The sequence below is a fragment of the Sapajus apella genome, unplaced genomic scaffold, assembly GCF_009761245.1.
Source record: "Sapajus apella isolate SASKATOON/1434 unplaced genomic scaffold, GSC_monkey_1.0 scaffold12, whole genome shotgun sequence".
NCBI lineage: Eukaryota > Metazoa > Chordata > Mammalia > Primates > Cebidae > Sapajus > Sapajus apella.
In genome coordinates, this window is record NW_022436952.1 from 6,768,670 (window position 1) to 6,796,377 (window position 27,708).

The 27,708-nt window shown below is 51.6% G+C and overlaps 2 protein-coding genes and 1 long non-coding RNA gene across 7 annotated transcripts in view; 1 reads left to right on the plus strand and 2 right to left on the minus strand.

The window, feature by feature from the left end:
* HOXB3 (homeobox B3) overlaps positions 1-27,708 on the minus strand; it is a 42,063-nt gene that overhangs the window by 2,889 nt on the left and 11,466 nt on the right. The window contains exons 1-4 of one of the 5 annotated variants that reach the window (XM_032279886.1): positions 26,291-26,374; positions 22,238-22,415; positions 3,812-3,899; positions 284-884 (exon numbers count right to left, since the gene is read on the minus strand). In XM_032279886.1, the coding sequence (XP_032135777.1) occupies positions 284-731 (448 nt within the window). In that variant the 5' untranslated portion in view covers positions 732-884; positions 3,812-3,899; positions 22,238-22,415; positions 26,291-26,374. Of the gene's footprint in view, positions 1-283; positions 2,937-3,811; positions 3,900-3,987; positions 5,226-22,237; positions 22,416-23,448; positions 23,538-26,290; positions 26,375-27,708 lie in introns of those variants that run through there. The other 4 variants (XM_032279885.1, XM_032279883.1, XM_032279882.1 and 1 more) reach the window with 4 other exon arrangements.
* On the plus strand, positions 5,557-8,660 carry LOC116552937. The gene is made up of 3 exons (XR_004269565.1): positions 5,557-5,646; positions 5,740-5,818; positions 6,421-8,660. It is a non-coding gene; the product is annotated as an uncharacterized LOC116552937 (long non-coding RNA).
* Positions 24,146-27,662, minus strand: HOXB4 (homeobox B4). The gene is made up of 2 exons (XM_032279893.1): positions 26,291-27,662; positions 24,146-25,449 (listed from the first exon to the last, which is right to left on the minus strand). Exons 1-2 carry the CDS (start codon positions 26,745-26,747, stop codon positions 25,169-25,171), a joined length of 738 nt encoding a protein of 245 aa, XP_032135784.1. The 5' UTR covers positions 26,748-27,662; the 3' UTR covers positions 24,146-25,168.

Genomic DNA, 27,708 nt, shown 5'->3' on the forward strand with positions numbered 1-27,708 from the left:
CCCGGCAGCGCCTCTTCTTGGCTCTGTGGCCTTGGGAAGGGCTTCGAGGCCACGCACCGGGCCTTCTGGAGCTTTCAGAAGCTCCGGTGGAGGGCGGCTAGAGGGAGGAGGGTGTTGGCGGGGTCAAGGGTCATTAGGGGTAGAGGTATCAAAAATGTACCCGACAGCCACCTAATATTGTTCCCAGTCAGTCTCGTGGGCGCCTAGGGGCTGGGTGCTAGAATAACAGTGACATTCCTGGCTCGGACAAAAGCTGATGACAAGGAAGGCAGAGAACTGGTACCTGTGCCGGGGGAGCTGTTTTTCAGCTTGGACGTTTGCCTTGACTCTTTCATCCAAGGGAATATCTGTTTGGTGAGGGTGGAGTTGGTGCCGGGACCGCACTTGGGGGGACCACTTTTGCTGGGCCCACCCCCATTATTGCTGTTGCTAGTGGCACTGGTAGGTGCGGCGCTGGGCGGGGGTGAGCCGGGCGGGGCGGGCAGGGGCTCGGGGGCCAGGCCCGGCCTCATGCAGCTGCCGTTGAGCTCCTTGCTCTTGGCATGTGGGGCAGCGTTGCTCAGGGACTGCAGTGAGCACGCTGAGCGCTGGTAGTCGCCCTCCAGGTGTGTGGCGGCCTGAAATGGGGGTTGGGGGGGGCCGTCATAGCCGAAGCCATTGCTGCCAGGGTACGAGGAGTAGCCTCCGAAGAGAGCAGCCGCGGTGTTGTCGTAGTAGGTGGCTTTCTGCATCGCTGGATGAGGCCCGGGCAGTGGGTGGCAACTTGCAAAGGCCTGATACCCTCAGGGCCGGACATTGGCAACCCTGGGGGTCACGTGACACGCCGGACCCCCCCCCCCCCCCTCTGTGCCCCCCCCCTTCGGGGCCTGTTCCAAACGCCTGACCTCCGGCGCGGGGGAAGAGACACAAGGGGGAGAAGAGGACTGGGGCTCGAATCCATCTTCGGAACTGAAAAGGGAACTGACAGCAATAGGGTTTTTTCTTCTCCCCTCCCCGACATCTCCAAAGCAGATGCTGAGGCCTTGTCCCCAACCTGAAATGGATTTGTCTTATTTTAACTCTTTAATTTTAAAGAAAAAAAAAAGCCCACTAGTTTTCATTTTCACTAAGAGAAAAATAAATGAGGACTATATGCCTTTCAGGACTGCCTAGAGGTACAATGTACCGCAAAGGCCATTGCTTCTTTCCTTCCTGTGCACTAGCCCCTGACCTCCCCTGCTCTCTCTCTCCCCATCTCTCCTCCCCAACTCTGGGATAGGGTGGCTCAAGGGAGGAGACAGTAGGAGACTCCAAAATAAAAGCATCATCAGCACCTTCCTCTGAGCCCAGAGGCTTCTATGCTTCCAGCCTTTGCCTCCTTCCAAGTCGGTTTAGGTCTCTTGCCCAAGCAAAGTCTAGCCTGAGGAAAACCAAAGGATCTCCTAAAAAGACAGGCAGGAGAAGCAAGTTCAGCAAAGCAGCTTCTCCCGGCGAGTAGAGGTGTCCTTTCCTCTTCCCACCACTCCCCTACCAGGAAGATAACAACAGCCTGACCCAGAAACTTCCTGATGATTTTTAGCCTCCAGAGCCAGCTGAACCGAGACTCATCCATCCATGGCCCTGCTGCAGATACTGCCACCTCCAGTCCCTGGCTTTGCTCAGCCAAGCCTGGGACCCGGCAGCCAGTGGCCCCTTGGGGTCCCCAAATGGAGAGGACTGTTTCAATTTCCAGGGTCGGGCCAATTGGTGCTGTGACCATTTGGCCCAGGTCTCTCCCCAAACCTCTCTTTTTTTTTTTCCGTGAGACTTAATTTTTCCCACCATTTCCTTCACAGTCTGTTTTCTTTGATTTCTCCAAAAGAAAAGAAGAAACAAGAAGTTACAACTGCTGGACCTTTCTAATGAGATGGGGAAAGTGCTGTCCAAAAGAGAAAATTATTCCTGAGGAAGAAAAATCAACAAAGCAATTTGAACAATATTATTCTCTAGGTTAGAAACAGAGGTATCCCTGTTGACTGAGGTTCCCTGGGTGGGGGTGGGGGGATCACTATTTTAATACAGCCTTTTAAAAGCGTGCCAGAAAAATAAAGATTCAAACTAACAGAATTTTGTGTATTTGTTCTGAAACTTCTGACTGCATTTTTTCCCCCTCTGTCTCTCTCAACTCTTCACCATCACTTTTCATAAAACTTCCATACTGCCATGTGTGTTTGGAAAACTTAAATCTTATTCAGCCCAACTGGTCAACTCCAAAGAAAACTAAGTATAGGAAAATAAAATAAAAGGAGTGCAGGTGAAGAAAGTCCCTTCCTCACATAAATCCCCTTCTTCATGGCACAGATTTACACTCAAAAGGGAATCGGTGTAACCCTGAGTTCCCACTGGTTTCTGGAAATACACATGGGTCTGCAAAGCAGCAGGTCCTTCTAGGGAGAACCAGAGTTCAATTGACCAGGCTGACCCAATCCCTTTATTATTATTATCATTAGCCTCTGCTGATTTAACCAAAATTAGCTTCTGAGCAGCCCTGGCTGAAGGGGGAATTAATTAACAGGCATTAGTTGGGGTTGTTATTAATAGATAGAGAAGAGAATGAAATAAAAACGTTGGAGGGGGTTGGCTGGCTGGGCCCTGGCTTTATTTAGTCTCAGTGATAGTTACAGCAATAATAATGATGACGATGATGATAGTCATAATAATAAAACAATAATTTGACTAGCCACCTGGGGCCGAAATTCCTGTCGCTCCCCTTGCAATAAACCCCAAACCATCGCGGGACGGAGGCCAGGCGAGTGTTCAAAGCGAAGGAGCCAGAGACACGATAGGAAAGAATGGAGACTCCGCTGGTTGTGCAGACAGGGCCGGGAAGGTTTGTGCACCCGGGTAGTCCCTGGCTGCTGCTGCCAGGCTGCCTCGGCCGCTGCTGCCTCGGCAGCTGGCGACGAACTACCAGCCCCCTACGCAAAGAGTAAGCGATCAGGACACCAAATCGGTTATCCGCAGCAGGTTCCCAGCACACCAGCCGACCGAGGGCTGAGCTCCGCAGGCGACAGCAAGTTTGGGCGCTGGAAGTAACCGAATTAGAAGGCGCCTTAGAAACTCCACTTCGGGACTTTGCTCAGCAGAGCCCGGGCTCGAGGGCCCCGAGGCCTGGCGGACGGGGCAGTGGGAAGAGGGAAAGGTGCCGGGGGTTTTCAAGATCAGGGATCCAGAACAAGAGGGGGTGGGGAACAGCTCTACCAAGCCAAACAGATCCATTTCCCTTGCCTCCATGTTGGAAAAATTCAGGTTCCATATGGCTCCTTGGGAGGGAGGGAGGGAGATGGTGGCTGCCGGCTTCCCCCCAGGGTCTCGGTGGAGAAGGGAGGTGAGCCCCCCCCAAGAATCCCATCTTGCCAGGCATACCCCAGGGAGAGCCAGGAGAGTAACAATAGCTGGGGAAGCCCCGAGAGAGAGGATAGGCCATCTTCCAGGACTTAAAAAAATTAATGGAAGGAAGAAAAATAAAAGAACAAGAAAGGAGAGTGAAGGTTGAGACTTTCTTAGCAACCGGGGAGAAAATTCATCCCTGGATCTGGCTGCTGAAAGAAAAGAGAGGAGAAAAGAGGAGAGAAGCAGGGAGAGGCAGACAGGGAGAGAGAGGGAGAGAGAGAGAGAGAGAGAGGGAGGGAGGGAGGGAGGGAGGGAGGGAGAGAGAGAGAGTCGCTGCGTGGAAGGAAGCTTAAAGCTTGTGAACTCTTCTTGAACCGAGATTGGAGTCATATGGGCCATAAATCATTGAGACATACTCTCCGCCATTCACAAACTGATAGCCTATTTCAGTCCAGCTTACCTTAGCCACCGACGAGGGGAGAACAGGCAGACATAATATATATTCACATCGAGCCCCAGCGCGAGCGGCAGGCGAGAAATCTCCCCTCCTTGAAGGCAAAGGAAAAAAAGACCACTGTTTAAAGCTGCGTCGCCCCCCCCCAAAGCCACCCCGGCTGGGGAGCCGGAGGGGCAGACCGGCCAGAGGAGCTGCGCGGCGTCCGCTTCAATTCACTCGGCTTAGGAGCAGGGGTGTGCAGGAGGAAGGGGGTGGGGGAGCGGGAAAAAAAATAGAAGACCGAAAGGTGCCGGAGGCTCAGCTCGCCAGAATCTAGCTCCCGGCTCCAGCAGGGCTAAGCCGCCACAGTGTGGTTGCCCTATAAGACTGGTACGCCCTACTCTCCGTAACAATGGCCTCTGCTTTTGCACAGGGAAAAAAAAAACCACACAGACACACACACACACACACTCACTCACTCACACACAAGCTCACACACCCCCCCACCTCTCCCCCTTTAGCAAGCTTAGATGCCTGATAAGGAGGGAAGGTGATGGTGGTGATGGGGAAGGGGGGGAAATTTTAAAATACCCCCCTCCCCAAAAGAAGAGTGAGAAGGAAAGAAGGGAGGGTTTCTTTTTTAAAATACAGGTAAAAATTTAAATCTAGACTGGGGGGACAGGGAGGAAGAAGTGAGCAAAGGCAAGGAAGGGCGGTGAAGTTCACAGCTCCCCCCATACCCCACTAGTAAACCAGTATGCTAATTTGAGAAGTAGCATTTGGAGGCTGAGTCCAAGGCAGGCCTGGCTCGGGGGGTGAGGGGGTGGGGGTGCCGGGTGCCCCTCTGCGCTCATTCGCAATTGGAACGCCAGGACTTTTTTAGAAAGTAGTTTAGCTCCTCAGGGACTGGTGGCTGGGTCTCCAACACTCGCACTCTGACTCCCTCCTTCTGAGTCTCCAGCCCCAGCTTCTTCCCTCCACTACACCCTCTCTGTTCCTCCCCAAATCTCCCCCTAATCTCCAGGCCCAGTCTCTAACCCAGGGAGAGGGAAAGACCAGACCTTTTTTTAAAAAAACACCCCGCCCCCCTGTTCTTTTTGAGAACAGACAACAAGCGGTGAGTGGTTTTTAAAACCCAGAACATCTTGCAGGGGGAGGAGGGTTGAGAAAAGGGTGACAAAAGGAGGACCCTGTATTTTAGCTTGAGCTCCAGACTGGCTGGCAGTAGAGGGGCTGAAAGAACTTCACGGAGAAGTTTCTTTTATGATCCTCGCCTCTGGATAGGCAGAAGGCGTTAAGAGGTGATAAGGACATTTGTACTTCTAAGAAGAGAAGAACTAGCAGGGTGGCTTAATTTTAAATGCCCTGGCAGAGTAGATGGAAGATGGTTATTATTATGATTCAGAACAACCCTGTTTGTTTCTCTCTGCCCTGCAAGATTTATGACTCTTGGCACAAGTGAGGAAGGCCACAAAAGCTAAAGTTTTCTTAGGGTGTGTTTGAGCAGGGCAGGAAAAGGCAAGGAGGAGGCCTGTAGGAGGAAGACAGGAGCCAAAAATGTAGGTGTCTGCAGATTTGGGACAGGGGGTGGGGAATAGTCACTCCAGGAGGAAGGAAAAGACAAAAAGAGCACCAGGACATTTCCCAAAGCAGTAGTGTTTGCAACTCTGCCTAACTGCTGACTCGGAGCTAGGGGATGAAATAGAAAGCAGACTCTTGTCTCTAAAAGCAGCTTGGAAAACTGGTTCTCTAAACTTTGTATAAGGCACTACCCTGTGATTTCCTGGTTAGAATACTTGGCTTTTTCCTTCTCCCATCTGGATGCACCAGGAGAGGGAATGGGACTGGGGAAATCAAAGGTGAGAGATGATTTCCAGCTATTGTGTCCCCTCCAGGATAGGATGGCGGTGTCAGGCAAAGCTTCCCTCATTCCTCTCACTCCCCACTCACAGGTTCTACTTTGGGATGAGAAAGGGAGTGGCCTCTGGCCTTCGGCCCCCACTTCTTCCAGGCAAGGCTAAGTCAGGCCAGGTGAGTTGGAGCAGCCAGTTTCTGGGGGCTCTGATAAACTGGGGGTACCTGTGGCCTTCTTGCCCTCCAGCAACAGGAGCCACATGCAGAGCCTCAGAATGTAATGTCCTGAGGACCCCACCTCCTGTCTAGAAAGTTGGTGGCTGGGGGAAGCACGGGTTGGGGAAGGTGGGAGGTGGGGATGGAGGGTGGAAGCTATTTTTCTGTTTTTATTAGTAGTATCAAGAAAAGAAAATGTCCAAGCCAGACCTAGACTTGGGACTCAAGCCAGCCCGGACCTCCAAAGAGACCTGTTAGGTCTGCCTGAGTATGTAACTGCAAAAAGTCTGTCCTGAGATCTCTACACTCTGGTTAGAGACCTACAGGGTCAGACCCAAATAACTTTGAGCCTGGTGGGTCGGGGACTTGGGCTAGGGAAGCTTCCAGAGGCTTTAAAGGAACCAGCACCTTTGGGATTTTTTCTCTCACTCCCCAGAATAAAATAAAAGCCAAGAATGTACCTCACATCCTCTGCTGTCCTAGCTGTTAATATCATTGGGTTAGAGAAGGTCGCTGTAAAACTGAGAGAAGAGGAGAATCTGATCGCTTTTGGGACTGCACAGCTTTGCCTCTAGGAACAATACGAGAGCCCAGAAAGTGCCCAGCAAGCCTCGGGCCGGCTGCAGGAGAAGCGGACATGGGGCTGAGCTGGAGGTGGAGGAGTGTTCCAGAGACAACAGCAGACCCCTCCCCTCCTCAAGCCTCCTCAACCCTTTGTGGTTCCTCTGGCTACAGAAGGCAGTGGGGCATAATGGGGTGGGAGTGAAAAGAAGGACCGAGAAGCAAGAAAACGAACCTGGAGAAAATCTCAGAGGATATGCACCCCCAAATGCGGTAGGAGATGGAGTGGGGGCTTCTTAATTCTGGAGTACAGAGCCCATTTGGAATGCTTGGGAGGCAATTAGATCCCAGTTTGGTTTCTTTCTTGCCTTTTTTCTTCCTCTTTCGGAGGTCTCTGGCAAGCAAGCAAGCTGCGCCCTGATTAGGGCTGGAAGGCTGGAAGATGGAGGGTATGACAGGCACCCCTGAGGGGCCCAGGTTTGACTGAGGTATTGCTGCTGGCCAAGGGCTTTTCAAACTTCAGGGAACAAAGGCTGGTAGTGAGGAGTTTGGGCAGGGAACTTGGGGTGGGAGACACCAGAGCAGTCTGAGGGAAGACTTTGGGGTCTGGGAAAAGAGAAGTGGGAGAAGGGCTTATCATCACTGACAGTGAAGTCGTGATTTAGGAGCGAACTGGAGATACAGAAGAAGGAACAATTTCTTCTTGGATTCGGGAGGGAAACCTGGGAAACCGTGTGTGTGTACCCACATGTGTGGGGGGTGTGTGTGTGCGTAAGAGAGAGAGAAAGGAGGAGAAAGAAAAATTGAAAAAGAGGAAAATTGAGTAAGAGACAGAGATACTAACATAAACTAATAAAGTCAAAAAATAGTAATAAGGATAGAGATTAGAGAGAATGTCCCTCTTCACAGACATCCTTTCCTCTTCTATTCCGTTTCTTCGGAGCCAGAGCACTTGCCCTGGCACCTCTCTTCCCCACCCCACTGGGTACCCAGTATCAGGGGACCGGAGCACTTTAACCCTCCTTGAGCAACCAAGGGCTGCCCACCCGTCTAGATTCCATGGGATCACGCCTATTTCTCTCCTCCAAAAATGCATCAACTGGCAAACAAAAATTCTCTCAATAAGAGCAAACTGGCTGGCTCTTTTAAAACCGATTTCTGATCTTAAGACTTGGGGCAGTCAAAGATCCTCTCTCTGGCTCAATCAACACAAAATTTGCCTGGTCCAGCGGCTGGCTGGGGAGCTGGGATCTGGGAGCCTGAAGCGAGGTATTTGGCGATGTGCTTCTTCCTGGCCCTGTCTGGGTTCCCCGTCCCACACTGTTTTCCAGCTTCACTGCCCAACTTTGTAGCCCCGGCAGAGTGGCATTAACTTCACACACTCACCCCAATCTCCATCTTCCCTTAAGTATTAATAAAGATTTCAAAGCTGGGGGTTGTAAAGTGGGAATTGCTAATGAAGAAGGCTCTTGGCATTCGGATCCCCATTCCCAGTTCTCCAATAAACCAGAGAGGGAGGGAACAAAGAGGCACCAGGAAGGGAGACGAGAAGGCCCGCTTAGACCCTGCTCAGCAATAGTGGGGATCAAAAGAAGAAAAAGGTCGCTGCAGTGGAAGAAGAAAAATCCAAGCTGTACTTTTTCCCCATCCCAAGTGTGGGGGCACTGCCCTCTCCCCAGCAGAGCCCGTGAAGGGGTGGCAGGACAAAAAGGGCAGCCACAAGGGTCTGCAAAGTCCACTCGATGACATGGAGGCCGCCTTAACACGCTAATGAGGGGATGGCGGTGCTGCCAGCAAAGTGGAGAGCCTCAGGCAGGTGGGCTCTTTGGTGGCGATAGACCCCTATCTGAATCAGGGCTCCTGCCTCATCTAGCAGCTCAGCCTTAGCCTGGCAAACCCCACCCCCAGTAAGTGTTGAGACAAAGGTAGGTAGAGCAGAGAAGGCAGAGGAAGGGAGGCTGTGAATCCTGGGCAGCTTAGGGGCTGCAGGGGGTGCTGGGAAAGGGAGGGAGAAACAGGAAAAGAGGAATGGGCCCAGTCCCCGAGGCTGAGCAGGCCTCTCCTGACAGATTGGATGTTTCTCGCCCAGTGACCTCTGTTTAGCAGACAATAACTCACTGGATTAATGACCAATCAGCGAAAGGTCTTCCGAATTGTCTCCAAATATAAAACTCCAAAGTCAGAACGGGACAGGGCCAGAGTCTGGGCCTGCCAGCCCTTTTGTTTTTTTCTCCTCAAAATAGGGTTTGGGGCCGTGCGCGGTGGCTCAAGCCTGTATTTGCAGCACTTTGGGAGGCCGAGGCGGGTGGATCACGAGGTCAAGAGATCGAGACCATCCTGGTCAACATGGTGAAACCCCGTCTCTACTAAAACTACAAAAAATCAGCTGGGCATGGTGGCGCGTGCCTGTAATCCCAGCTACTCAGGAGGCTGAGGCAGGAGAATTGCCTGAACCCAGGAGGCGGAGGTTGCGGTGAGCCGAGATCGCGCCATTGCACTCCAGCCTGGGCAACGAGAGCGAAACTCCGTCTCAAAAAAAAAAAAAAAAATAGGGTTTGGGGCTAGGCTTTAGGAAGTGGATTATCTGCACAGAGCCTGAGATTTCCCATCCCATCTCCTTCTTCTCTCCTCCACCAGAATTCATATTCCAAGCCACACTTCCCAAGGCAGCCTGGAAACCTCCCCTCCCCTGCTAGCCTCCTCACATCCCTGACCCTACAGGAAATTTTCTTGCTCACGATCATGATCATGCAACTGAGAAGCCACCACTCCTTTGGAATTGGGAGAGGAGCTGGAAAATAAAAGCAAATATAGAGTGGGGGTCTTCCCCCTTGCAGAACTTCTGTCCTGGCTGCTCCAGAGGAGATCCGGCAGAGTGCTGTGCCTCCTGTGTGTGCCTCCTCCCAAGAAGCAAGGGCCCAAAGGCCCAGGGTTGGGGTGAGGCTGAGAAGGGGGGCACCTGCTGTCACAGAATCCAAATTCTGAAACCACTGCTCAGTCCCTGGGCTGGGGTAGGGGGCACCTTAAAAACCACACTCTGTTGGGAGGCCGAGGTGGTCGGATCGTCTTTGGGAGTTGGAGACCAACCTGACCAACATGGAGAAACCCTGTCTCTACTAAAAATACAAAATTAGCTGGGTGTGGTGGCACATGCCTGTAATCCCAGCTACTGGGGAGGCTGAAGCAGGAGAATTGCTTGAACCCAGGAGGCGGAGGTTGAGGGTTGGAGTGAGCCGAAATCGCGCCATTGCACTCCAGTCTGGGCAACAAGAATGAAACTTCATCTCAAAAAAAAAAAAAGAAAAAAAAAAAAAAAAGCACTTTGAACAATGATACCCTAAGCCCAGTGCCTGGCAGGGAAAGGGTCTTGTTGCTCAGTGAGGCCTAGCTCTTATTTCCTTAGCCCCTCTCCAAATGCCAATCTCAACCCAACCCAGCTAGCTAGCCCCTCTCCACTGCCTTCTAGTTCCACTGCTCTCCTCAGGGCTATTACTCAGCAAGAATAAGGGCATCTTCAGAAGGAGGAATAGTACAGATTCCAGTGGATTTCCTAGAGCCAGACTGAGTAAGCATCCACTGCTCTAGGTATATGTAAACTCTGAATACTGCAAATAAACATGCAGTAACTTCTATACCCAGCTGCCCACAGAGCACCAGGACACACAAGGGACTGCCTCCCACGCACTGTCCTGCAGAGGATGGCTACACATAGAGGTGCCCAATTTTAGAACAGGGGAGAAATCAGGGATTGTCTAGTCCAACTTGTTACGGATAAGGAAACTGAGGCCCAGAGCAAGGAGGTGATTTGGCTAGAACCATACTTGGGATAGGCTTGGGAGTCAGAAGTCTTGAATTTTAGAAGTTCCAGCTTGGCTGTGTGACATGAAGCAGAGCACTCCTTGGGCCTCAGTGTCCCCTTCTGTAAAGCCCGGGCATGTGTATGGAGGGAAGGGGTTTAGCTAAATGATATTTAAGGTCTCTTTTTGGATTGAATGTTAGTGATTCTTCATGTGCTGATATAAAAGTGAGTGACAATAAGAAGTAATAAACTGAGTTCTGATAATAACGGCACCATCGTGACCAGATTTGGAGTATGGTCACTGGGTTTACTGCTTTTCTGTATGTAGGGTGGGTTGTTTTCTATCCTCATCACCAAACCCAAAGTGCTATTTTTAGACACTGCAACTTGAGCAGTAAATAATTAATTTGTATAATTAAAGGAGGAAGCTTTCAACCTGGCAATTTTTAACCAGGCACAATGCACCCATTGTACCAGCCGAGCCTTCTCACCCGACCCCCACCCCCTGCCCACACACCTACCACCCTCCCCAGTTGCCTCCCCCTCAGTTGGAGACCAGCATTCCCCAGATGGCCAGCAGGGTCCACAGGGCTAGACTGTGTCCCTCACAAAAAAGTTCCACGCTTTGCTCTGCTTCCCCATAGAAATAGGTCTGTCAGCAGCTGCACCTCAAGCCTGCTTTCCCTACCCCCAAAGCTGTACTGGGCTCCAGGTCTCTGCTCTCTGCTCTTGGGAAACATGTAATCTACCTCCCTAGCTCAAGATGCCCCAACAATGCAGCGAGTTTGCATTTCAAGAAACTCCCATTAATATCAATTTACTTCACTGAAACCTCGGGTTCTTCATCAAGTTGATGATTTATGATAAAATCAATTAAATTACGGCCACTTAGGGCCCAGCCGCTTCCTCTCAGATTTCATTGGTGCGGGGCCCAAGTGTCTGGTGGAAAAATGCAAGTTTAGCTGGAGGCGAGGAAAGATAATTCTGCGGCTGAGAAAATTTAATGCAAAACAATTTCCAGGCAAAGCTGGGCGTCTGGACAGAAATGCAAGAGCCACTAGTTGGCCTGCGGAAATTGCTATCTAGGGTCAAAATGTTTTTCTCCCCACCCCCATCATCCTGCATGGCTCCCTCACTCTGTTTGTCTTTGTATTCACTTGTTCCCCACACCCAAGCAGAGATTTGGGGGGAATTTGAGCAGTAATGGTGGGACACAAGGCTGCCAAGGCCCAGCCTCAAACCACGGATCTTCCCGATCTTCCCTTTCATCCTAAGCCTTTCCTCCTTTTGCCCTCCCTTCCTCACCCAACCATGCTCACTAATTCCTTGGCTTTCTATCACAAAGTAAAAAATTCAAAGTGAAAATGAGGCTGGGTAGGCAGAAGGCACAGGAGGCACACTGGAAAGGGCAGAGGGGCAGGGGCCAGGAGGCCAGGCCAAGTGGGCTCTACTGCATATGGCTGTGGGAAGGAAAAAGCAGGAAAGAACACTACTTCATGGACAGGACCAGGAAAAGTGTGTCTAGTGTTACCACATCCCAGAGTTCCAGAACCAGAGAACATGGATCTCTCTCCTGGCTCCCAATCTCACAGCTCACACAGTGGTTCTGCAAACTCGTCCCAAAAGCTCCAGCTGTAGAACATGCAGCTCCCAATGTGCAGATGCACTCACACAATACACAAACATACCTACACATGTGCCTGCTTACACGCTCCCTTTGCACACACCCATCACACCGTGCGCCTGCAAAGGGACAGTTCCCACTATCCTCCCTTGTCTGGGAAAATAAATCCCAGTGCATCCGGCTGGCATCGCCTCCCGCTCCAAGGACAGGAGCTTCTCTGGCCTCTGCTGTTTGGTTTTTGGTTTCCAGAGCAGGCAGGAGTAAACACAACTTCTCTGAAGCCATAAATCACCCCCTTTCCTACCTTCTGGGCTTAACACTCAGCCTCAGTGCAATCCCTTGTAGTTTTGGCTTCAAATAACCCGCTAGGTGCTAAAGGGCTGGACCATGGTGTCAGCTGGGTTGTGGAAGCTGACCCAGCCAACACCCCTTAACCCCACTGCCCCTAGCAGATGCCCCTCACATTTCCCTCAATACCCACAGCTCCCAACTACCCTGGAAAACCCTCCAGAGCCTCAACACCCTTCCTGAGCAGAGAGCTCTCCCATCCCCTAACCCGATCCTGTCCACATGCGTACCCAAACAGCTCCACATTCCTCCACTCTCGTCCTCCACCCCAGGTCCCTCTACCCACTCGAAGGCCCCACCCTACTTCTCAAAGTTGCTCTCATCTTTGTTTTCCATTCGGATCCCGGCCTGTCCCGGGAGAGAGGCCTGGGGGCGAGGGTCTCAGCCACCCACCTCTACACGTCCGCCAGGCCCCAAGTGCCCAGCCTCCACACCCCACACTTACCTGCGCGGTCTTCCGCTAGGGCTCTGGCAGCTGCAGGCGACCGGTCGCGGAGTGCGCACGGGGGCCGACTGCCAGGCCCCGGACCCTCGGCCCCGGCTGGGGCTCCACTGCGGCCGGCCGCATCCTGGTCACTCAACCCCCAGCAGGCCCCTGGGGGAGAGGCCCGGATGCGCTCACCCCCACCCCGCCCACGCCCCCGCCCCCGCCCCCGGCTTTGTTCGGCCTCCGGGGCCCCAGGAGCGAGCGGATCTGGCACTCCGGCGTGGCCGGCGCCCCTTTCCTGAGAGGCTCCCACTACGCCCGGGCCGCGCAAAGCTGTGGAAATCCCGGGCTCGTCTGGCACCGAACTGGGCTCGGGCTTTGAGAACAGGCCAAGTTGCCAGGCGAGAGGAGCAGCGACTGACAGGGGCACGGCGAGGCGCGGGGAGCGCTGGGGGCGCCATGGCGGAAGGCGGGCACACCGGCGGCTCTTCAATGTCACCAGCGAAATGGGTTCCATATGTCCGACCCAGCGGAGAAGGGAGGGGAAGGGAGAGTTCTGGGCAGGACGGGAGCGCTGGGACAGGGAGTGGGGCAATGGAGGCAGCAGAGCAATGGGGAGGGGGCAATGGAGAGGATCAGAGGGGCCAGAAAGGTTTGCAACTCCTCTTTTCCCTCAAGTTTTCTAAAGCTGCCTAGGCTGGTAGGAGCTTTCTTTCCCTTTTTCCTTTTCTTGTTCTTTCCTGTAAGATGGGGAGGAAGGAGATTAGTAGGGGAAGCATCCGCTTGTTAAGGCCGGGAGTTTGAGGGAGGATATGTGGATTGGAGGTGAAAGTTCTTAAGCGGCAAGATCAACAATTTCCCCAGGTCTCCAGAGAAAGAAGAGACCAAACTCACAAGGGGAAGAAAAGCCAAGAAACGATTCCAGGGTCCAGGTGTGAAAGACTGGTCCTAATTCCTCCCACCCCCATGATGACATTCTGTTTGGGAGGTCCCAATGGTTAAATTACTGAGGCTGGTGATGGTGGTGGATGCTGAAGTGTCCTGGACATCTTGGCCATTCCCTGGCACTTCAGCTCCTGCCACAGATGTCTCACACCTGATTTAGCACCCCCAAGGGCTACTCTAGAAGGAGTTGCTTCTGAGATGGCCTGGGCTTTGGGTAGCTTCCTGTAAAGAAGGCTACTAGGGAGCAGGGAGCCTGGAGGAGTTTCTCTCTGTGCCTGCTCCCCAAGGGGTTTGGGCTCTTTTTCTGTGTTTGGGTCTCTCTGTCTTTTCTGACCATCTCTGTTGTCTCGGTTCCTTTCTCACAGCCCCTTTGTCTTTTTCACATGCTGCCCCTCTCAGGGTCTTCAGTGAATTTGAATTGAGCCTTGCAAAGGATTTAGGAGTGTCTCAAGTCACTTCTGGGGTCACTCATTAGGCTGCATCTCTCCTTCCCTTTCCTCTGTGGGAGAACCACCCTCTGTCCAGAGAAATTCTCTTCTAGAGAGAAGGGGAAAAAGGGGGTGGTTTCCTTCCCACTTCCCTTCTTCTCACTTAACTCTGTGTGTGCCTCTCTTTGTGAGTTGTGGGGCTCCTTCCTCCAGGACAGCCTCCCTTCCCCTCTGACTGGCCTTTGTTTCCACTCTCCCAGTCATCCCCTCCTTGGGCTCAGCCTTGACTCCCCACCCCCGAAAGGGATCCTGCCCCTTGCTTTCTCTCTGGGTCCCCCTCTTCTTCCTCTCACTCTTCATCTTTCTATCCAATTCCTCCGGTCACTAAAGCGTTAGCAGCCTGGCTTCTTTAAGGCACAGAGATAAACACTGAAATTATACAGAGAGGATACCAGCAGAGAGTTAGAGGAGAAGACAGAGTCACCAGCTTTTCTGGAGCTCTGCCCCCAAATGCTTTCTACCTCAACTCCTGAACAACACAAAAGCAAATCAGTGGAGGGTGCAGGACTGGTAAGACAGGGTGCTTCATAGCTAAATGAACCAAATGTATATATAAACAACAACAAAGTCCTTTCAAACTTGCTGATTTGGGGTAGGTCTAAAATGCCTGGATGGAAGGCACCAGGCATCACATAGGGGATTTACCAGATAATGGTGGCAAGGGATGGTCCCCTTGCTTTGTCTCCTGGGGAAGAATCTGTGCGTGTTGGGGAAAGGGAGGGGGAGGGGGTATCAGTGTCACCTCCCCTCCTCTGGGCCAGAGGAGACAAAGACCTGAAGGGGGCTGAAAGAATAAAGAGGAAAAGCTGGTGGTGGTGGTTGGGGTGGGGGTGGAGGGGTCGGTCAGACTGTCACAGGCAAAAGTAGCAGCAGGAGGGGAGATGGAAAAGGGCTGGGGAGGAACAGTTGCAAACGCAGGGGGCTAGGGGCCTGTGGGACTGGCTCTCCATACTAGTTATGGGCTGGCCCAAAGAGCAGATCCTTCTCTTCCCCATCTTGCAAAGCATGCTGAATTCAGAAGCTAATACAAATGATTCTACCCTCTTCCTTCTCTTTCATGTCCCTCCTCCTCCCCATGGAAGAGGTGATCCTTCCCTGCTCTCTCAAAGGCTCCAAGACTTTGGCCTAATTCTGGAGCACCAGTCTGGGGGAGAACTCACCCTCTTCACAGTTACACCACCCCACACTTTCCAGGTGAGGGAGAAGTAGAAATGCTTACCTCCCACATTGAGTGTGTGTGGGATTCTCCAACACTCAAAGAGTGGGTGGGGAATGGGACCGAAAGGTTTGGAACCCCTATGCCCCAGGTCTCTTTGCTGCCTCTGTCAGCCCTTCCCACCTCCTCACAATGTCCAGTGCCGTCAGAGCTGCCCCGAATCCAGTCTTTCCCTGGTTCCTTTTATCCAGGTGAGACAGTGCTCATACCCATCCCAGCCTTGGGTCTTGGCCTTCTCCTTCTCTTTCTCCCCAAACCCTTTTCAACCGAGACTCCCGAATTGGGAGACTTCACCCACCACCCACTGAGAATCAATTCCTTGTTAACTTAGATGAGACTCAGTGTCCACTTGGAGCAGAGTGTGGGAGCAAGTTCCTGGATGCTGCAAGGACTGGGGCCTAAGCTGCCACTCCATGTAGCGGATGCCATGAATAATTAACACCTGGGCGCGGCATTGCTCTAACTTCCCTGTTCAAAGGTTTACACTAGCAGGCAGAGTTAAATATCACAGATAATCATGGCTATAAAGTCAATTGGCCTGGCTCCAGTCAGGCAATGAGCGGCCGGCCAGCAGCCTAGACTAGAGTTGGCGAAGGCTCTGGCCCTCTGCACCTCATTCATCACAACTTTGGGGCACAGTGCAGAAACATCCCCCGAAGCCACCTCTAGCTTTGCTCTTGACCAGCAGCCTCTTCCCTAGTGGGAAGGAACCTCCACATGAAACTGTAGGGGAAAGTTACCAGCTCTTCCCCTCCCTCTCCAATCTGTACCCCGTTTACTCCCTTTTGGATGAGGACTTAGGTAAAGGAACACACCTGATGTCCTCTAACACTCTCTAACTTTCTAAGACCACCTGCTTTCTAGAACATTTATTTTCTAGAAAAACTTAGGAGAACTTCTCCCCACTTTAGCCCCAAAGACAGAGTCCCTCACTGTTGAGGAAACTTTTCTTTGTTTCAGGAGGTCAAAGGAAGGCTCCTGGGGTGTGAATTCATTTCCTTGTTTTGTTAGCCAGGAGGGTGGGGAGCCAAAGCTTTCAGCTTCTCTCCCCGCCCTTCACCCTCTGCTTGCCTCCATTGTCTCCCCCAATTTGGGTAACTCCTTTTCCACCTTCGATCACCCCCCAGACACATCAGTCCTATAAACTAAGCTTTAATAATGTAACGGAACCCCTCACATCCCTTTCCAGTAGCACAGAACTTCGATTTGGTCTCCATTGATTACAAAAATCTTTGCCTTCAACTCCAGTAATTTCTTCCTCCACTTCTACCTTTTTTACTCTAAGGCTCCTTCTGCCTTCAGAGTTGGGTTTGTTCACCCAGGGCTGGAGTTGGAGAAGCCAAACTCCTGGAGGGGAACTGCTAAAAAATGAAGCTCTGTCTGCTGCTGCAGGAATGTTGGCTCTATCAGGCTCACAAATATAATTTTTATATTAGGCAGTGGTCTTTGACTGGGTTTATATGCCAACAAGGCATTTCTGGTTTACCAAATTTATACAAATCTTGCTTTAATTGATAATCACAGACGCTGTAATTTAAGACCTCCAGCTATAGACCTTTCATATTAACTGCTGATATATTACTGTAAATCGTCTGAAATAACCAACTCCTGGGAGCAGAGCAGAGAGGGAGGAAGTATCTCCGAGAGCGACTCTCTCCCAGCCGGCCGCAGAAACAGCCCAGCTTCCACATCATTTTCAGTGAGAAATGATTTATCGAAGACATGGCCATAAACAACACAACTCGCTCACAAACACACGCAGACGTGCGCACACACACGCGTGCGCGCTCGCACACACACACACACACACACACAATGGCTGGCATGCCGGTCGAGAAGCTGACACCCATATTGCTATAAATCAAGAAAAGGTTGGAGGAGAGAGAGAGAGTGAGAGAGAGAGGGAGAGAGAGAGAAGAAGAATATTCCTAAAATCTCTATGCAATGCCTCAACGGGTATAAACACACAGAACACCATGTGAAGAGAAATGGCAGGAAATGAAGATGGCTATTTGTCACATTTTACGACAATAACATTAATAACAAACAATAAATTTACATGGACATATAAGACGCGGTAGGTAGTGAGAAATCCCTTCTACTTACAATACCCCAGCCCGCGGTGTGGCTCCGGCTGCGGGGCTGTTTTATTGCTGCCTCCCTTTCTTTTTCTCTCTCTCTCCCTCTCTCTCTCTCCCCCTCTCTCTTTTTTTTTCTCGGGGTACAGGCTTGTTTTTCAAAGGACAGTTGAATTGCACGTCAGAAACAGGGAGACCGAGCCTGCGATTTTCCTGACGAATACATATCTATTCTGCAACCTCGGCATTAATTATTTAATGAATCACGTGACCAGGAGGGGGAAGGGGGTCTTTCCATTTCAGGCTCAAAGGACCACTATGACCTTCCCCTTCAGGAGGAGAAATTTTCCTGCAAAATAAGTTCCCCCCGCAACCCACCAATGGAACAGTAGTGAAGTCTCCTTCTGTCTCCCACACTTACATTCATACCTACTACATCTGCAGCTCCCTAACCCCCCTGGACACACACTTACCCACAGCCCACCTCTCCTCTCTCCCTTCTTCTCCTGCTTCTGCTTAGTTCGTGGAGGTGCAGAAATAGTCTGCAGGGGCGTCTGGGGGGTGGGGGTGGGGTGGGCGCAGAGCCCTTCTCCAAGCCCCTGGATTTCTCAGCTTCCAGTTCTTCTCTCTGCATCCTTTAGGATTAAGATTCCCTCCCTAACTCCATTTTCTCCCCACTCCCGGGGATATTTATTTGAGTGGGACCCACTCCCTCTCTTCCTAAATAATGGATAAAATTTCTGAAGGAGCCAGTTTGAAAAGAAACACTTCATAAGTCCATGGTATAAGTGGATAAAGAGTGGGACTTCTGGCTTTATTCTCGTTTTGATCTTTTCTGGTGCCCTCTGAAGGGGCAAAAAAAGGGACAGGATAAAGAGATTACTCTGGAGCTTCCAGAGTTGAGAATAATTGCAAGGGGGACTTTTTTCCCCGTTGTGCTGTCACTGCTATAGGAAACCAAATGCAACTGACTGTTTGAAAATAGATTCTAGAGACAAAAACTGGGACTAAGGTTTCTACACAAAAGAATCGGACCGTCAGCCTCTTTCCACCTATGTCACACCCTGTCTCATTTCCCCCACTTCCCAAACACACCAGTGAAGACAGCTAGAGGTTTGAACAGGAGAGGAGGGAAGAAGAAAAAAAGCTTTGAAGTCAGCCTGGCAGCCCCAGGATCCCTATTTCCCAGGTGTTAGCACCCCAAGCTTCCAATCAACAGACAATGGAGGCTGATCAATGGGAAAAAGATGGGGGGTGGCTGTGCCTGTTAAAGGGTTAAATAACTAGGGACTATCTATCCCCTAGGCCTAAAGAGAGAGACACACACAGACCTCTTCACCTCAAATATAAACAAAATAAAACAACCCCTGCCAAACTTGACCAGTTACAAGCAACTAGAATCTGAGTTCTCGGCCAGGGCATGGGGTGGGGGTGGGGATGCAAAGGGAAGCAGAAAAGACATTCCTAAAGAAGCCCCAGCCTTATCTGTCCTCAGCAGCTCTTGAGGCAGCCGGGACCACAGCCTCCGGGGCAGGCAGGGAATCCGGGAAGAATTAGCTTTAGGGTAGGGGAGCAGGGGACTGAGGGACCTCCACTGGCTTGTTTGGAGGGGTCTAAACCAAAAGCAACTCAATGGAGAAAAGATTGGGGACCCAGTTGTCTTAATAAACCTTAAAGAAACCGTCACCGTAATGTCGGCCTCGGAGGAGGTTCCAGCTACAGTGGCGGCTGCACGGCCTCTGCCCCAGCCCCAGCCAAACGCACTGGAATCTGCTCTGGCCTCATGGGGTCGGGGCGCCGGCTGGGCCCAGACTCTGTAGGGGAGGTGGTCAGCTTTGATTGTCCAGATACAAAACACAGACTGGTATTGAATCCTGCCTGGTCCTGATGTGGGCCCCTGCTCCCGGCTCCAGCGAGGGCAACTCCCTGAAAGGTTCTGGCCACAAACCCATTAAAAAATGGTCCTCCAAAGAAAAACACTCTGCTAAAGTCTAAAATAAAAATAGGAGGCAGAGAGAGAGAGGGGAGAGAGAAATGCTGGACAAGGGAAGACAGCAATCTCTAAAACGGAGAAATAATTTTTAAGGACAAGAAAAAGAACAGCAAAATGACACAAAGGCATGCCAGCAGGTTCTGTTAAAATGACCACGCTCTTTTTGGATCCTGGGAATGTCCACGTTCAAATAAACAAGCGCCTGAGCTCGAGCCGAGCACTTTCATGCTGCCGATGAAGCGAACGTTTAGACTGTGAGAAAGGCGAGATTGATTTACGAATCTGAACGCGCCAGTTTTATGGCTGATCACAAATCCGTCAGCGCTCAACTCACGCTGGGAAACTTCCCAACTCCGTTTTCCAACCAGACCCCCTTCCCAGCCGCCGCTTCCCAGGGAGACCCACCGCCAGCGCTGGGGCTGCCTCCGAGGGCTCTGGCAGGACTAGGCAACCCCCTCTGCTCAGGATAGGACGGTGGAAGTAGGAGGGAGAACGGGGAGGGCTGAGGGAACTGGGAAGAAAAGAGGGAAAGAAGTCAAAAGACTGGGAGGACTGGAGTGGCACTAGAATTGTCTGTAATGAGGGAAATGGGAGATCTGGCAGTTTTAGCCTGTGAGGCTGAAACTCCTTAGTGAACCCCAGCCTTCCCTGTCTATGGTCCCTCTCCTTTTCCCTTTGGTGGGTCCTCATCCTCACATTGCAGAGAGCAGTTTGTAAAGTCCCAGGCAACTAGGTCTTTGTCACTTGGGCCCATAGAGGGCTCACAACTGGCTATCTGCCCTTATAGGTAATGAATGTACATCTCCCTGAGCCCCAAATATGTTTAGTCCAGGAGCAGCCTAGCTTGCTTTCTGCTCATCCTCTTTCTTTCCTGAGGCCATCAGCCCCTCCACTTATGCCACCCAGGGACAAAGGAGAAAATATTAACCACTCCAGTTATTTCTTGCCTGAGATGGAGTTCCCAAATTTCAAGAAACAATTAATAAAATGCAAACCAACAACCCACATAGCCCAGCAAGGTTCTGTCTCTCCTAGTCTCAACTGAAGGGGAACATCTCATCCTCCCAATCAGCGTCTATCTGTGTCTGTCTCTCTTTCATTTTGTCTCTGTCTCTCCCTAAGAGGGTGGCTCCTCATGTGGATTTTTAAGATACAGCAAACAGAATACAGTTTTGGAAAGGCTCTATATACCAGGCAATCCTCCATCTATTTCTTAAAAGTTTCTGAAAACTTTGGCTAACTTGGGAGAGCAGGCCCTGGAAAGTGCTTAGAACAGTCTGCACGGATCCTCTTCCCATTTCCCCTGCTCCTCTGGTGGGTGAGGCACTCCAAGGGCTCTTTTGGTTATTGAGGAGATTAGGAATTAGGGGAAAGAGGTAAAGGCGATTATAGAAATATCTTCCTAAACAAAGGAACTTCAGAAAATGGGTTAAGAGGCTGTGGATTTGGATGTCAGCCCTCAGAGAGATGACAGCCACCAAAGCAATGTTCAAGGGGGAAGCCCTTTCTCTCCTCGCAGCTCTGGAGTTTATTTCTCTGGCCCTCTGAAGCCTTGTGGATTGAGCCCCTCTAACCTCTCATATCTTCTCCCTTTGTCTTTCTTCCCTCAGTTTCCTCCAAGTGAAACGGTAAAGAGATGAACTGGAACTGGGAGTGGTGGGGGGAGGATGGCTGGAGCCTGGACTACTGAAGATACTCTGTACAGAGAGACAGATTAGCACCCTGCTTCCCTCCCCCGACTGCACCCTTGGGCTAAAAACCTTTATGCCTTTTCCCCCAGTGGACAGTAATAGAAAAATAATCCAAAAGTTCCAAAATCACAAAGATGGGCTTGGAGCCTAGAGGGGGATGGATTAGATGGGACACAGGACAGGCCAAGGACCCTCCCTGCAGAAGTGTGACTCTCCCTCCTAGGCAGGAGGCAAGAACTAACACAATGTCCAGTCTCAGCGAGGTCAAGGGGCTTCCGAGGTCATTTTGTGGTTCTAAAACTGAGCTAATCGCCTAGAAAACGTGGCCTCTCCATGAACTCTCTCTCCTGCCAGCCCCCCGCCTCCAAACCCTGAGTGAGGCCTCAGGGAAAAAGGACCAGCACATTCAGGTCGGCTGTAGAGCCCAGTGACTCCTTCAGCCTAAGAAACAGGGCTGCAGAGGTGAGAGAACAGAGACTCCAAAGTAGGAGAGCAAAGGGAAACCAAACCGAACCAACATCGCTCCTCCAGGAAGAAAGCTGGGGGGACAGAGCAGAAGAGAAGTATTTCTGCATCAGTACACCTCGCCTTCGAACTGAGCAGTTTCCTGCTCCAGAGAGTAGCACATATTTGTCTAGAATCCCAAGCTAGACACAAGAAGAAGAAGAAAAAAAAAACATATCTACTTATACCCGCTCCAAAGCTGGAACATTCCATCCAAGCGCTGGATTCGATTTTTCCGGGAGGCAGCAGTGACAACGTCTCACCGGTAAACAGGGATAGGGGACACCAGTCCCCAGTGTAGACAAGCAGAGTCACAGGAACACCCTGACCACATATGCACCTCACTAGACTCACCCATGCACACATGCTGGGGCTCGCTGTGCCTGCATGCATTTTCCAAAACCAGAAAAGTACCTCTGAACTGCCTCACAAAGCAACCCTCTTCTCTAAGGTTTTTCATGGGCCCTGACACCTCAGCCTCAACCAGTTCAAACACTCTCCAGGTGTCGAGGCCCCTCTCTCTCCCTCTGACCCAAGCATCAGTCATCATAAAAGGGAGCAAACCTGCCGAAGCATCCACCATAAAAACCCAGCCAAGAGAGTTAAAAAGGAAAAAGGAGGAGGCGAGAGAGTAGTTCTTCTTTCACTTGTGAAAAGAGCTCATAAAACGATCAAAAAGCGCCAGCCCAGGCCGGGGCTTTGTTACCTTTGCGCCTCTCGCCTCCTCTCGCCCGAACTCCGCCGATCCCATTCATGACGAAGGCCTTCTTCCAAACTGAGAGAAAAAAGTTTTCAACTTTATGGTTCCAAATTTTTTCCCCCTCGCAGATCCGGGAGAGACGGCTAACACTTTTTTCCCCCAACAGCCGGTCTGAGGAGGTTTGCTGTTGAATAATAACAAAGGAGAGAGGATACGTATTTAAAGAAAAGAAGTGATTAATGGTTTTCTGTATAATTCTCACATTTTTCTTAGCTCTTGTCTACACAGAATGGCTGTGAACTTTAAGCTCCATAGAAATCTTTTTTTCTTTGTTTTAAATTCTATTCATACCTTCCAAGGAGCAGCTTTGATTTGGCTCTTTAGAGACATTCCTTAGGGGGCATATGCTTTTTAAGAACTATTTTCCCCCCCAACTCAGGGCCGAGGCATCCCCTGGCAGCTAAACCATCACACCGCGATCCGACCAAATAAAGCTCTCCCCTCTCATCCTCCAGGTCCACAGCGATTTTTCACGACTCTCCCAGCAGCATTGAAATGGACAGTTCAGCAGCCCTTTCTCGGCTGGGGACAACGACCTGTCGGTTCCCCCTGCCCTACCCAGCCTCCAACTACCAGAGCTGCAAACGGGAAGAATGCAAAATAAATAACAAGAAAACATTCGGGTGGGATTGGTTCTTTTTATTTTCTGAAAGGAGATGGGACAGAAAAAACGACTTTTAATTGTATATGCTCTCCTGAGCCCCGAGCTTTTTGGAGATGGGGTGGCTGCACCCTGGATAACCAATGGACCAGAGACCCTGAGGCTGGAGCCCCCAGACCTTAGAACTTCTAAGCAGTGCTGCACAAAAGCAAATCCGAGCCTGACAGAGCTTCTGAGGGTCACCTGTACCCCTTTCCCCTACCCCCACTCCATTCTAGGGGTGACTGGGACCTCAGAGACAGAAAGCTATTTGGTCCCCAGTCATACTTTCGATACTTTCTATGAGAAAGAAAATGAAAATTAATACAGGAGCAAGGCTTCACAAAAGAGGCCATTTGTCTTCTTGATTATCTATTTGCTTGTCAGAGTTTGAGCTATGGCACCGGCTAGCTCCTTTGTAATATAAAAATACTCTGAAAACCTGCAAACACCCAGAAACATCTGTGCAAAAAATTAGACTCATTAAAGCCTTAAACACCTTAGAGGAAAGCAATACCTTCTTATGCTGTGAGGAAAGAGGCCGGCCTCATGGAATCCTCTCTCGGAACTTTAATAACCAAAGAGCCGTCTGTCTAGAAGGAGACAGCTTAACCGCATTTTATTTGCTTATGACAAATAAATCACGATATGAAAGGCTTTGCCGTGCTTAAGCCTCTTGTGTCCTACAATGAAACATTTTCCCCCATTAGGGACTGGAATCAGCCCTCCCAGCCCTTTCAATCCATTTTTGGACTGAAGGGAAAATATTAAAAGCCCCAAAACAAAACACACCCTACCCTAAAAGGATAACAAATGAGCTACCACAATTTGGAGTCCTCTGAGATAAAAATTCCCATCAGACTCTTTGGAAAAAAATCTTCAACCACATACAACGTGAGGCTGAACCCACTAGGGTGCTTAAAATATACACTGGGTGGCATCTGTCCATATCTTTACACCAATGTTTCAACAAAAACACGCTGTGCTGGTCACAAGAAACCAAACATTTATTTCTATTGTCACTCTGTACAGCACACAGATATTCACACATACGAAGGGTTCTAGACTCAAGCAGCCCCAGAGGTAGGAAGGGGCCTGGTTTTGGAATGTCAGAAAGAGGAGGAGAGAGGACGAACATGACACAAAAAATAGTAATAATAATATTATCAATAATAATAATAAACGATGCAACATGATAAACTGTGGGAGAGGGCTCTGCAACATCCTCCTCCCAGACTGGGAGGGGCACATTGTATTTCCTAGTTTCACATTCCTTTTCAGTCTAGGAGACAGGCCTCTGCTGTACAACTCTGGACTGGCAGAGTCAGGTCCAGCTCCCAGAACTCAACTGGCCCCTCACCCTGCCAGGTATGGCTTGGCTTGGCCTTCCAGAGGAAGGGCCTCTCGGGTCTGCGAGTCTCTCTTTTTCTCCTTGGACTCAATTTTCCTGCTCACTCCTGAGTTGTCAAGGCCACCCCCTCCCCTACTTGTTCCCTTCCTCTGTTCCCCACCCCCAATCCCACGTGGAAGTGGGTGAACAGTCATTTTGTCCCTCCGTGAAGAGGCACAGAGGATGAGGGAGCGTGTGTGTGTTTGTTACCGTGGCCAAAACAGTGCACTATCTGCCAGTCAGGGGTGCTTTCGCTGGGTATCGGGAGTAGGGGACAAAGAAAGGAAATCCAGGCTGTCTTCCAGCAGCGGCAGCAGCAGAGGCGGAGGCGGCCGAGCCGGGCCTCATTTGTTAGCGGGTGTCGAGGTAATGGTCGACACCGAGGCCCGTCCTCTCCTCGGCAGAGTAAACAAGACAGATGGGCCTGTGCCTGGCGTGATTAAAGATGAAACGCGGATCCATCTTCGCCAAAGCTGAAAACGAGGAGCTGCGGCCTCCTCCTATTCCTCTTTCTGTCTTTTTCTTTCTTCCTTCTTGCTTTTTCTTTTTATTTTCTTTCTTTCTTTTTTTTTTTTTTAGGAAGAAAGCAAGAGATTTGAATCTTGCTTCTGGGGGGGCTCCCTATGGCCCTCTATTGTCATTTCTATAAATAAAGCTTCCCCTCCCCCTCTTCTGCGTTTATTCGCATATAAAGGAGGGGAGGGCAGATAGGTTTTTCCGGGGCCCAGGCCCCGGGCCCCCTCCCATCCCCCCACCCCATCCCCCGCGCTCGCTGCCCACCCCCATCCTGAGGTTCGTGGCTCCTGCGTGGGTGGGGGGCACCAGAGCGCGGGGGTGGGGGAAGGCCTCAATTGGGCCGGCCAGGGGGCCCTCCGGCTGAGCTTGCCGCGCCACCCGAGCGGATCTTGGTGTTGGGCAACTTGTGGTCTTTTTTCCACTTCATGCGCCGGTTCTGGAACCAGATCTTGATCTGGCGCTCGGAGAGGCAGAGCGCGTGGGCGATCTCCACCCTCCGGCGCCGCGTCAGGTAGCGGTTGTAGTGAAATTCCTTCTCCAGCTCCAAGACCTGCTGGCGAGTATAGGCGGTCCGAGAGCGCTTGGGCTCCCCGCCTGCGTAATTGGGGTTTACTGGACACACACAGAGAGAGGGAGAAAGAGAAAGTTTTATTGCCCCAGAAAGGAAAAGCCCTTTCTTCCAGTGAACACAGTGTTTCCCTCCCTCCCTCTCCTGCCACCTCTAGTTCCTTCAGAGGGAGGGGGGAAAAACGAAAAGGGAAGAATGCAAGACCCAAGGATGAGAAAGAGACCTCCAAGTTTTGGAGAGTTGTGCTGTGTCCTTGTTGTTTGGGTGTCTGGTGCTGGTGGTGGATGTGTGTGTGTGTGAGGAATCCCCCAAGGCTTTAATTGCTCCTCTCTCTCCCTCAGCTTGGGGCCCCCAGAATGGGAGAATGAGGATGTGGAAGAGGGAGGGGAGGTTTCTCTAAACCTTTCCTCTGTTTAGTTCCCACCCCTGCTGCTCAGATTCCAAGCAGTGCCTGCCCCTACTGAAAACTTTTGCCCGCTTCTCCAGCCAAGGAGTCAGACTAGAAGAAAGGAAAAAATAAATACTGGGAGTTGACTCAACTCTCTGCTTAAATACGGATTACCTCCTCCTTCTCCTCCTCCACCTCCTATACCCCTCCCCAACTTTCAACTTCACTGAGACTGTATCTCCCTGGTGAAAAAGTCGCTGGTGAGAATGGTGAAGAGGATGGAGAACCTACTTCAAAGGCGCAGGGCCCACCAGGCCATAAAAATTTATGGGGGATGTAATTATGTGGCTCTGAAAACAGGCGACCGTAAATCTCTGGCAATGGCGAGTTTATAGCGGGGACAATTGGCTTCCCCAGCTCACCCCCCCCATGCCTCCGAGGTCCCTTCGGTGTAAAGCTCCAGGGGTGGGAGGGGGAAGGGGTGCCCATGCACTCACCCGTGCTCACGTGAACTTTGCGCATCCAGGGATAGACGACGGGCTCTTTGCACGCGGAGTGGGACGGGCTGGGGTGCAGGGGGTTCTGGGCGCAGGGAGGCGGCGGGGGGCTGCTGCTGACCGCCTCGCAGCGCTGGCCGGGCTCCGGGAGGAGGGCCGCGGCGGGTGGCGGCGCAGGAGCCCGAGGGGACAGCCCGGGCGGTGGCGGGGGCGGCGGGGGCGGTGGCGGAGGCCGCGGGGGCCCAGGGTCCCGGCAGGCCGCGTAGCGCTGCACGGTGCACGCCGCGCGCCTCCCGAAGCCCGCCTCCGGCTGGAAGCTGCTCTCTCGCCTCTGGCCGCCGGCGTAGTACCCGGGCGAGTGGTCGCTGGGTAGGTAATCGTTCTGTGAATATTCCTCGCACGGAGGGAACTTGGGGTCGACATAGTTTGAGTTGATCAAAAAAGAACTCATAGCCATTAATTTCTGGGAATTGCCCACAAAATATACTAAAATTTATTCCGACCCCTGACTCGTTTTCCTGTTTCCGAAAGCCCTCCTACTTACTGTCAAGTGAACAAAGTTAGGCGCCCACGTGATCCTCCGAGCCAATGGCCGCCCCGCCTGCGATTCCCGGATAAGGAAATCTGCTCACCCGGACCCTACTCCAGCCAAAGAGGTTTATTTCCCCTTCTTCTCTTCCCCCTCCCCACCCACCCACCCAACAGCAGGATTTACATAGGGCTCCTGCGGGGCGACTCCCTCCTTGCCTCGCTGTCTCCGGGATCAAAGAGATTGAGAGAGAGAGCGCGCGCAGGTTGCGACTGGAGGGCCTGTTGGGGCGCTAGGCAGAGCGCAAACCCTAGATCCCTTAAGAAGTTGGGGCATCCAGTGTAGCCCCTCCTGTTCTGCCTCACCTCTGCCCAGCATTCTCTACCTTTTACAGGCCCCTATCTCCTCCCCACGGCGGGAGGGAGCCCTTGCACCCTGAGTCTGTATAGGGATTTAAGTCATTGGCGGGCTGGGGGCTACTTCTCGAAAGGGGAACCCGTACAGGGCCAGAACACAGAGCTTGGGGCTTTTCTCTGCAGCCGGATGGGGAGGGGTAGGGGTGAGAGAGGAGGCGTCCAGAGCTAGAGGGCGGGTGCGCAGGGGGACTTGTCAGAGATGAATGGAACCGCGGGCGGATCGATAGGAAATTCATGCACTAATTCGGGGAGACCTTGCCTTCCAAATCGCATTTAGCTGCGCGATTAGCTAGACTGTGTCAGTCAGTCCGTCTGTCCCGCTTTTCCTATCCACGCCTCCCTTTAACCCACACGGCCCAAGTCCGGAGAAACGACTTGGTTTCCCACACTGTAGATGGAGCGCTGGGGTAAAAAAAAGAAGAGAATAGGAAAGGCGGGACAGACGGACTGACTGACACAGTCTAGCTAATCGC